The 10,261-nt window shown below is 45.2% G+C and overlaps 1 protein-coding gene across 2 annotated transcripts; it reads left to right on the forward strand.

Moving 5' to 3' along the window:
• Positions 1-3,440: 3,440 nt before the first annotated feature.
• BHLHE40 (basic helix-loop-helix family member e40) lies at positions 3,441-8,785 on the forward strand. Of its 2 annotated transcripts, none has more exons than XM_069736184.1 (5): positions 3,441-3,633; positions 5,342-5,411; positions 5,845-5,952; positions 6,753-6,864; positions 7,067-8,785. In XM_069736184.1, the coding sequence occupies exons 1-5, from the start codon at positions 3,569-3,571 to the stop codon at positions 7,804-7,806; spliced, it is 1,095 nt and encodes a 364-aa protein (XP_069592285.1). In that variant the 5' UTR covers positions 3,441-3,568; the 3' UTR covers positions 7,807-8,785. The 2 variants fall into 2 exon arrangements, with proteins under 2 accessions (XP_069592285.1, XP_069592284.1); XM_069736183.1 differs by having other exon boundaries at positions 5,842-5,952; positions 7,067-7,950.
• The last annotated feature ends 1,476 nt before the right edge of the window (positions 8,786-10,261 follow it).

Below are 10,261 nucleotides of genomic sequence, written 5' to 3' on the forward strand. Positions count from 1 at the left end.
GTAAAACGAACTGTTCTCTGTTTATGGAAGCGGTTATGGGAGTATCCCAGTGTTATTGGAAACAGTCAGCGAGCTTGTGGCCAGCCATGTGCTACACTCCTACATATGCATTAAACTGGGACCTGCCCAATATAATATGTTTATGATCTGGTCTCTGTCCAAATCTGAAAACTGCATAAGATCAACGAACTGAAGTCTGATCCGAGAAAACCAAATTAGTAAAGGGGAAGATTTAGGGTGGTTTCACACTTGCGTTTTTGTCTGCAGCGTGTACGTGTTTGGTCGCGTTTTGCAACGCATGCGTTTTTTTTACTGCATGCGTTCATTTTCAGAAATGCAACTTGTAGTATTTTTGAGAGGCGTTTTTTGGACCAAAAAAAAACGCATGCGTTTTCATGCATTTTTTGGGGGGTCAAAAAATACATTGGAGTCAATGGGGACGCATGCGTTTTTTTGCATTAAAAACGCATGCGTTTTTATATTTAAAAACCAGAAAACACACTGATATGCCACCCCCCAACATAAAGGTGATAAAGGGATCCTAACCCTACCCCTAACCCTAAGGGATCCTAACCCTACCCCTAACCCTAAGGGATCCTAACCATAACCCTAACCCTAAGGGATCCTAACCCTAATCCCTGTAGGGTTAGGGTTAGGATCCCTTAGGGTTGGGGTTAGCAGTAGGGTTAGGATCCCGTTAGGGTTATGATCCCTACCCCTAACCCTAACTATTTCTGTTTATAGTGGGGTTTTTTACTTTATTTTGATGATTGGCAGCTGTCAAACATTTCTCAGCATGCGTTTAAAAAACGCAAACGCATGAAAAAGCGCATGTAAACGCGTCAAAACGCCGCGTTTTTTTCACCACATGCAAAAACGCATGCGTCAAAAAAACGCAGCGTTTACATGCGTTTTTCACCATGCGTTTTTTTGCGTTTTTTACCGCAAAAACGCACCCAAAAAAACGCAAATGTGAAACCAGCCTTAGTGTTTATATAGAATAATCCGGCATGGATTTAAAAAAAAAAAAACAAGATCATGGCTTTTTCATGCACAGCGCCTCCTCCTGACCATGGGTTTTGTCTGGTATTGCAACTCGGTAGAATTAAACAGAATGCAGCCTGGAGCTTTTCCTGTACAATCCCTTTTTAAATTCCCATTGTTGCCAAATTAAAGGAATGTTCCTGTCCATAGGTACAGCTTTGGAGACCATCACCCTGACTATCCGTGAACCTACGTGCTCTGTGACCCCGGTCCACATTACATAAGTGCACCCGCCATGCGCTCACAATCGGCGCATTATTCCTGGACTTGTTTGTGTCGGATTATTGGATTAGTTTCCGCCCTGCTTTTCCCTCTTCTTCTGTTTATTGCTTTTTTTTTTCCCTCCCATGTCCCAAAAATGTGACCGTGTCCTCCGTGTGACTGCAGAGCTCATGCTGTACCCGTGACTGCGTCCTAGGGCTGAGCCGGGAGCGGCCTGTGACCGGGGCTGGACCAGCACATGTAGCAGCAGATGATTCCAGGAGCCATTGTGGCGGCTTATTGTTATGTTCTTTCTTCCTTATTATCCCCTAGCCTAGATTTCCGGCATCGTCACATAGATTTTACTTTTATGGTGTTGAGGATTTCTTTTTTTGTTAATAATAGTGTTGATATTTATCATTATTTTTTTATTACATCCATTTTATTAGACCAAATTCACACATCCCTGTTGCATGGTCATAAGGCTGACCCCAATACATGGATTGGCCGAGGGTCTCCTGATCTGTACTCCCCCCGCCTTAGGCCTCTTTCACACTTCAGTTGTTTGGCGTCAGTCACTACCGACATAGTGACGGATTGACGGATCCGTCACAATTGTTGAGAAAACGGTTCTAACTGATCCGTTTTTTTTGACGGATCCGTTACTTGGGGGTTGTCTGGGAAAAGTATCTACTTTTTGGAGCATGCGCAATTGAAAAAACGGATTGGGGCGACGGATCCGCCGAAAAAACGGTTGCGGCGGATCCATCGCCCATAGGCGGCCATTCTATGGAATGGCGGACGCGACGGATCCGTCGCGATCCGCCATTTCGGCGTTGACAAAAAACGTTTCAATGTCCGTCTATTTTCAGAAAACGTCCGCCAAATTTCGACGGATCCGTCGCATGGCGGATGGAACGGACGACCATCCGTCACAATCCGTCGCTAATGCAAGTCTATGGGAAAATAACGGATCCGTCAAAAAAAATTGACGGATCCGTTATTTGAGGAAAATGGCGGTTTTAGACTGACGCCAAACAACTGAAGTGTGAAAGGGGCCTTAGGTCAGCTGCAGACGACTGATCGCACGCTGTCCAATGTTATTCTATGGGGCCGCACCTGTGTGAGGACAAAATCGCTGCATGCCCGAGTTTGATCCAATATTTGGATTGCACTTCACTATGTAAGTCAATGAGTCCATGGAAAAAGTTGGACCGCACTTGGATGATATTGCAGAGTGCTATGTGAAGTTTTATGGGACAGCACTCGGACCAGCGCCATTCTATGGGGCAGTGCAGATCGGCACATTTTTTTTCTCATGCTGATGCGACATGTCAAAAAAGTGTTTGCATTGTGCGATTTGCTCCACATGTCACTCGCCCATTCAGGTCTACGAGTGTGGAAAACCTCGGGCTGCACTCTGATGACCTGTGAGTGCAGTCTGACATCTCCAGACTCGCACAATGGACAAGATGGAGAAAACTTCTTCTCCATCTTCTCCGCACCAGATACGGATCAAACTCTCGGAGGAGAGGATGTGCGCTAATGTCAACGCAGCCACAGTGCTATTTCATCCCTTATAAAATTTGTTACATTTATTATTTTATCTCTTTAATGCAATAGTTCAATATTAAGGGTTTTTTTTACATTTATTATTATTATAAATATAAATTGTATCTTTTTTTTTCTTATAAGTACATCTATTTTATTAGTAGAATTGCTATTCTTATTTTTTACATTTTCTTTATTTTTGTTGTGATTATTAGTATTATTATTTATCTTTATTGTGCTTACTTTGTTTTTAGTTATTATAAAATATAATTATTTTTTTTTACACTTTGTATATTGACATATTCTTGTTGTTTCCAGCATTCCTGGTGATTATCAGGTAGTGGGTGCCCCTGCAGTGGGCAGGTTTGTACCCAGGGCAGCAGCAGCTGTATTTGCAGTTACATGGTGTCCCCTGGCAGTCCTGTGTCAGTGAGCGTGCAGCAGGCAGTTCTCCTCCACACCCCTGTCCTCCTCCTCCCTGGGACAGATGCAGCATTGAGCAGCACGTGAGCCCATATGACAGCACAGAGGCAGCAGCTGGCTGTCCTGGCACGGGGCGTGCTGCTGTCACAGGGAGGGACACACCACCACTGCCCCCACCAATCAGCACTCTGCATCCCCTCCCATCCATTTAACCAGAAGCTGGAGCTCCTAACAGCAGCATATCCCTGCAGAGGAGCAGACCCTGCTGACCCTGCCAGCCTCACCTGTGCCCACAGCCCCACTGTATGGACTCTGTGCCCAGCACTGCACCTCTGTGGATCTAAGTGGCATGGAGAGAATGCCCAGTGCTCAGCCTCCGCCTGCCTGTCTGGAAAGATCTGGCTCCTTGTCTGGGTAAGTTCTCTGTCTACAATCTGGAGTTATAGCAAGAAATGTGTCCAACAAGTAAGAGGCAATGAGTTCTGTGGGATCCAACCTGCAGCCGAAATCTGGGGTCTCCCTGATAAATCATTGTAAATCCAGAGCTCCGGACACGAAGAAAAGATCTAGGAGAAACCCGTCGTCTTCTGATAACATGCTGCAATCTATAAGGGTCGTATAATGTCCAGCGATTCCTGGCGGCAACTATTGGATGTGAAAGTCCCTTATAATATTGGATTCTGCGAGTGTCATGGAAGCAATGTCTGGCAGGCTGTGGGATTTCCCTGTACGGGATCCGGCGATGTTACATTGTAGCCATCTATATGGGATCCGGCGATGTTACATTGTAGCCATCTGTATGGGATCTGGCGATGTTACATTGTAGCCATCTATATGGGATCCGGCGATGTTACATTGTAGCAATCTGTATGGGATCCGGCGATGTTACATTGTAGCAATCTGTATGGGATCCGGCGATGTTACATTGCAGCAATCTGTATGGGATCCGGCGATGTTACATTGTAGCAATCTGTATGGGATCTGGCGATGTTACATTGCAGCAATCTGGGATCCGGCGATGTTACATTGTAGCAATCTGTATGGGATCCGGCGATGTTACATTGTAGCAATCTGTATGGGATCCGGCGATGTTACATTGCAGCAATCTGTATGGGATCCGGCGATGTTACATTGTAGCAATCTGTATGGGATCCGGCGATGTTACATTGCAGCAATCTGGGATCCGGCGATGTTACATTGTAGCAATCTGTATGGGATCCGGCGATGTTACATTGTAGCAATCTGTATGGGATCCGGCGATGTTACATTGCAGCAATCTGTATGGGATCCGGCGATGTTACATTGTAGCAATCTGTATGGGATCCGGCGATGTTACATTGTAGCAATCTGTATGGGATCCGGCGATGTTACATTGTAGCAATCTGTATGGGATCTGGCGATGTTACATTGTAGCCATCTGTATGGGATCCGGCGATGTTACATTGTAGCCATCTGTATGGGATCCGGCGATGTTACATTGTAGCAATCTATATGGGATCCGGCGATGTTACATTGTAGCCATCTGTATGGGATCCGGCGATGTTACATTGTAGCAATCTGTATGGGATCCGGCGATGTTACATTGTAGCAATCTGTATGGGATCCGGCGATGTTACATTGTAGCAATCTGTATGGGATCCGGCGATGTTACACTGCAGCAATCTGTATGGGATCCGGCGATGTTACATTGTAGCAATCTGTATGGGATCCGGCGATGTTACATTGTAGCAATGTGATGCACCAGCAACTATAGGAGTGATATTAAGAACAATCCATATAGTTATTATATATCTTGTAAGTTTGTCGGATTTTCCAGTTATGCCCTTTAGCAATCTAGAAGGGCTGTACAGGATCTGTAATAATAATAATTTTATTTATATAGCGCCAACATATTCCGCAGCGCTTAATATATCTGTAATGACACATGGTGCAGATATTAGCAGGACTGTAATAATATTTAATAACTTTCATCTATTTGTAACTTTCATCATCATATACAATGTCCAGCTGATAAGTGTCACATTCTAACTCATTAATGTCACATTCTAATTTCATATTTTATTGACCGCATTGTTGCAGTTTTCCATTTTCTTGACTCCAGCCCTTTTCTGTCTCCTTGTAGGATGGATTTTGCACATATGTATCCAGTCTTCAAAAGCAGAAAAGGTGTGAAGCGATGTGAGGAGGGAAAGGTGAGAACTTTTCTACAACTTTTCCAACTCTAGTTATTGTCTAAAGTGTGTAATTTCCATTGTGCCTGCTGCTGTGTATGTGTGAGGTTTTGTTACATTGTGCCTGTGTGGAACTTCTGGCATTTGACGATGTGAGTGGGGGCTGAAGTTTTTTATCTATCAGTCCAGTGGGTTTTTATGGCTTGCTATGTTTTATGGTGTCTGGCGAATATTGAGTCTGTACACGGTGTACCAGCTCCCTCCACGGTGCAGCCAGTCTGCACGTTTGTCTGCATGTTCCTTGTGGGGTGTGTGTGATTAGAGCCTCACGTGTACCATCACATGTAGCGTTCTGTACAATGCCCCAGTCTGAACACTAGGGGGCACTCTGCGCGCCAGTCTGCCTACCTCTGTCCTACATTGGTGTGATATGCATAATCTGTTTTCTTAGCAGGAAACTTACAAGCTCCCTCACCGACTTATTGAGAAGAAAAGACGAGACCGGATTAATGAATGTATTTCCCAACTCAAAGACCTTCTGCCGGAGCACCTCAAACTTACGGTGAGTGATGGCGCCACGCCAATAGGACTCCAGACTGTGGCTATGTTGTTGATTTAGGATTTTGTAGAATTATAAAGGTTTGTCTAATGGCAGCATCACATGCATTCACGGCCGGCGCATGTGACAATCACGGGATGTGCAGCGCAGCCTTGTGACCACCATGCTTTGGGTGGGCTCCTGCAGTTATGAAACTCAGGCCGCCTTGTGCCTAGTGGCTGCGGATGATCTAATCAGTGCATTATCCTTAGAGCGGACCTCACGAGATCCAATGCAACAACTTTCCATCCTGGCTCCATTAGCTTGCAACTGCCCCTTACATATTCCTCTGCTAGGGAAGACCATTGAAGGGACATCGTCTTCATCCAGCCCTTGAGGAGCTGGACTCTTAAAAGGTCTTCCACAACTAAACTAAGAGTCATCCCTTCCCATCAAGTTATACAAACCCATTTCCGAGACCACTAGGACTTGTTGACAACCAATATGGTGACCATTGCAGATGATACAAGGCTTGTCCACCAGCTTTTCCAGACCCTTGAATGACTGGTTGGCTTAAATTCTCCCTCATCTAGTCAAATTTTGAATTCAGAAGTCCAGGAAAGCCGTGTGACTACCTCTGTAGGAGAGGTAGTGGTGGCCTTTTACTAAGAGGGTCTATGCAGGGAGAAAATACAATTTAATGGCAGTCCTGTAGTCAGACATGGTCTGATCGCGAACCTTCTTGGGATGAGTTGTGGACTGATGTAGTTGTGTCTCTTTCTCTTGGAGACGTTGGTTGTTGACCTGATCTCTTCTTTCTACAGACGCTGGGACATCTGGAGAAAGCTGTGGTGCTGGAACTGACCCTGAAACATGTGCAGTCCTTATCCAACCTAATTGAGCAGCAGCAGCAGCAGATCCTCACTCTACAGAAGGGTCAGTATCTCTTCTCGTCCTACACCAGTCTGCTCCAGCTGGTACCTGGACCTCAGAGCTTTGCCCAGGTGTAGCTACCAGCTGCAGATGTTGGAACCATATTCCCCAATTGGGGCTAAACCTTCACTCTTTGCAGAAGGGTCATGGTGCCATTTAGGGATTTTATTCTTAAATTTTAATATCTGATGTCTCCATTTACCAGGTGGTTCATCCTTGAGCAGCAAAGCCTCAGGCGAGGAGATGTTTCGCTCCGGTTTCCAGGTTTGTGCAGAAGAAGCTCTGAGATTCTTACAAGGAGGAGAGAAATGTGAACTTGTCGCTCACCTCCATCGCGTGGCCTCCGATCTCAGCCACAGTCCCTCTAAAGTATCCAAACTGGACGAAAAACCCAGTCCTAAGCCTCAGGCCACCAACTGCGTCCCTGTTATTCGACGCGCTGCCCCCCTGCAATCCGGAGAGCAGAGCGGTACAGACACGGACACTGACAGTGGCTACGGAGGAGAAGTGGATAAAGTAGACTCTAGTCTGGAACGACGGGGTGTCATTAAGGAAGACGCCGTAATGTCCCCAATATTAGACCGGGTCATCAAGCAGGAACGTGAGGAAATTCCAAAAAAGAGGCTCAGGCTGGAGATTGCAGATGATGATCTCAGATTTGGCAGCAGTGACTTTGCTCCAGTAGGGTCTTACTCTACTCATCCACCTTTTTGTTTCCCCTTTTATTTGATACCCCCTACACCCTCTGCCTATCTGCCCATGTTGGAAAAATGTTGGTACCCGGGATCTATGCCTATGTTATATCCCAGCTTATCCCAGTCTGGACTGCTGAGCCAAGATAGTGTCCCACAAGTTCACTCCCCAGAAATGGCATCCATGGATTCTTCTGCCTTATTACAAGCACTTAAACAGGTACCCGCAGTAGGTGCAGACCCCAAAGACTGAGGAGAGAGGAGGAAAAAAAACTTTGTACTACTATATACTGGGACCCACCAGTATAAGACTATGCAAGAGAAACTGGAATCCATTAATGCAAGACTCTACAAAAGAGACTGGGACACATGAGTATAAGACTCTGCAAAAGAGACCAGTATAAGACTCTGCAAAAGAGACTGGGACCCACCAGTATAAGACTGCAAAAGAGACTGGGACCCACCAGTATAAGACTGCAAAAGAGACTGGGACCCACCAGTATAAGACTGCAAAAGAGACTGGAACCCACCAGTATAAGACTGCAAAAGAGACTGGGACCCACCAGTATAAGACTGCAAAAGAGACTGGGACCCACCAGTATAAGACTCTGCAAAAGAGACTGGGACCCACCAGCATGAGGCTCCTGAAGAAGGTGTCAATGTCTGTGTGCAGAGGACCCTTTAGTGACCGGGATTTACTGAGGGGATGTCCAACCGGAGCAGAAGACAGTGTCTTGACCAACGCTGTGGAATTACAAGATGGGGCAAAAAGCGCTTATTGCACCATATATGGCAGAACTAGGAGACATTGAAAAGGCCTGCGCCCCCATAATAAGTGAGGGCACCCCCCCCAGCATTGTGGACGTTCATCTCCATTCATGCTCAGCCTGGTAACTGAGATTATCTAGGCTTGGAGTTCTGCAGCAGCTGAGGCATCGGAAATCAATACTTACTCGCCTCCCAGTTTAAGCAAGTTTTACAGAACCTTGCTTGCAGCACTGAACTTGAAGGGGCTTTATAAATGTTTTCGGCCCCCAGGATCCGACCTGCCGGCCCTTGCTTCACTCGCCGTACAGGATGGAGTTGGCGGCTCCAGAAACCTGCACTTTATAATAGAAGATATTCGTTTTGTTTCCTCCCTCCAGACTCTCGCCAGTTTCTGGGCTTCAAGGGGAAAATGTTAAGTATAATAAATATTTTTGAAAAAAATAAATAAATAAATAAAAACTTTATTTGTTGAAATGTTGTTGCCTTTAATGTTTCACAATGTAGAGGCTTGACCAAGGAAGTCCGTGTCTAACAAGGTAACGGTGGCCCGGGTCCAACCAGCCACCCCCTCCCGCCACTCTCCCAGGGTCAGCGTGACAAGTACGCAAGGTGTGTGACTCACTGCTCCAGGTGCAGGTAACAATAGGTCCTTTCTGGTGAACCCAACAGGGGAGGGGTTAAGGGAAGGTGTGGGGCTGCCAGCTCTTGGCACTTTGATGTCAGGCAGACAGCTCAGTTCCCCTTCACTTGTTTTGACAGTGTCACCTCCCTGTCACCCTGAGCATGTTGACACAGTCAGGCTTCCGAATGTTGCTTTCATGTGAAGCCTGAGGCTAAATGTATCCTGGCTTCCTGGAATGAGACGTGACTGGCAGGAGTTCAGCAGCAGCAACTATGCACAATGTCAGCAAATCATCACCCCCCTCACTGAGCACCCACTCCTCTTACTCCACACTCCCCAGTGGGCACTGTCCCCGGGACCTTCCCAGTCCTGCAGCCACTGGAGGAGTCTGGATACTAATGGCTGCACAGGAAGATGTCTACATGGACATGTGTGGTCAATTCATAGAAGGGCGGGGGACAGAGACCCTAATCCATGTGCACACGGTGCGGGAGCGATAGTCAGCCGAGACACAAAACATTCAAGAGGTGCAACAATGGCTCCAAAATGTGCAAGACAATAACCCTGTGTACAAGAGAAATGCACAGTACCAATGAGTATATCAGAGCAGTATTATAGTAGTTATATTCTTGTACATACGGGCAGTATTATAGTAGTTATATTCTGGTACATAGGGGCAGTATTATAGTAGTTATATTCTTGTACATATGGGCAGTATTATAGTAGTTATATTCTTGTACATAGGAGCAGTATTATAGTAGTTATATTCTTGTACATAGGGGCAGTATTATAGTAGTTATATTCTTGTACATACGGGCAGTATTATAGTAGTTATATTCCTGTACATAAGGGCAGTATTATAGTAGTTATATTCCTGTACATAAGGGCAGTATTATAGTAGTTATATTCTTGTACATAGGAGCAGTATTATAGTAGTTATATTCTTGTACATAGGGGCAGTATTATAGTAGTTATATTCCTGTACATAGGGGCAGTATTATAGTAGTTATATTCTTGTACATAGGGGCAGTATTATAGTAGTTATATTCTTGTACATAGGAGCAGTATTGTAGTAGTTATATTCTTGTACATAGGGGCAGTATTATAGTAGTTATATTCCTGTACATAGGGGCAGTATTATAGTAGTTATATTCTTGTACATAGGGGCAGTATTGTAGTAGTTATATTCTTGTACATAGGGGCAGTATTATAGTAGTTATATTCTTGTACATAAGGGCAGTATTATAGTAGTTATATTCCTGTACATAAGGGCAGTATTATAGTAGTTATATTCCTGTACATAAGGGCAGTATTATAG

The sequence above is a fragment of the Ranitomeya imitator genome, chromosome 8 (assembly GCF_032444005.1).
Source record: "Ranitomeya imitator isolate aRanImi1 chromosome 8, aRanImi1.pri, whole genome shotgun sequence".
Lineage (NCBI taxonomy): Eukaryota > Metazoa > Chordata > Amphibia > Anura > Dendrobatidae > Ranitomeya > Ranitomeya imitator.

What these genes read in the sequence shown, in the direction of transcription:
- BHLHE40 (XM_069736183.1), top strand. Translation starts at nt 3,569, where the DNA reads ATGGAGAGAATGCCCAGTGCTCAGCCTCCGCCTGCCTGTCTGGAAAGA. An exon ending in AGATCTGGCTCCTTGTCTGG is followed by an intron (nt 3,634 to 5,341) that starts GTAAGTTCTCTG and finishes GTCTCCTTGTAG; the next exon opens with GATGGATTTTGCACATATGT. An exon ending in GATCCTCACTCTACAGAAGG is followed by an intron (nt 6,865 to 7,066) that starts GTCAGTATCTCT and finishes TCCATTTACCAG; the next exon opens with GTGGTTCATCCTTGAGCAGC.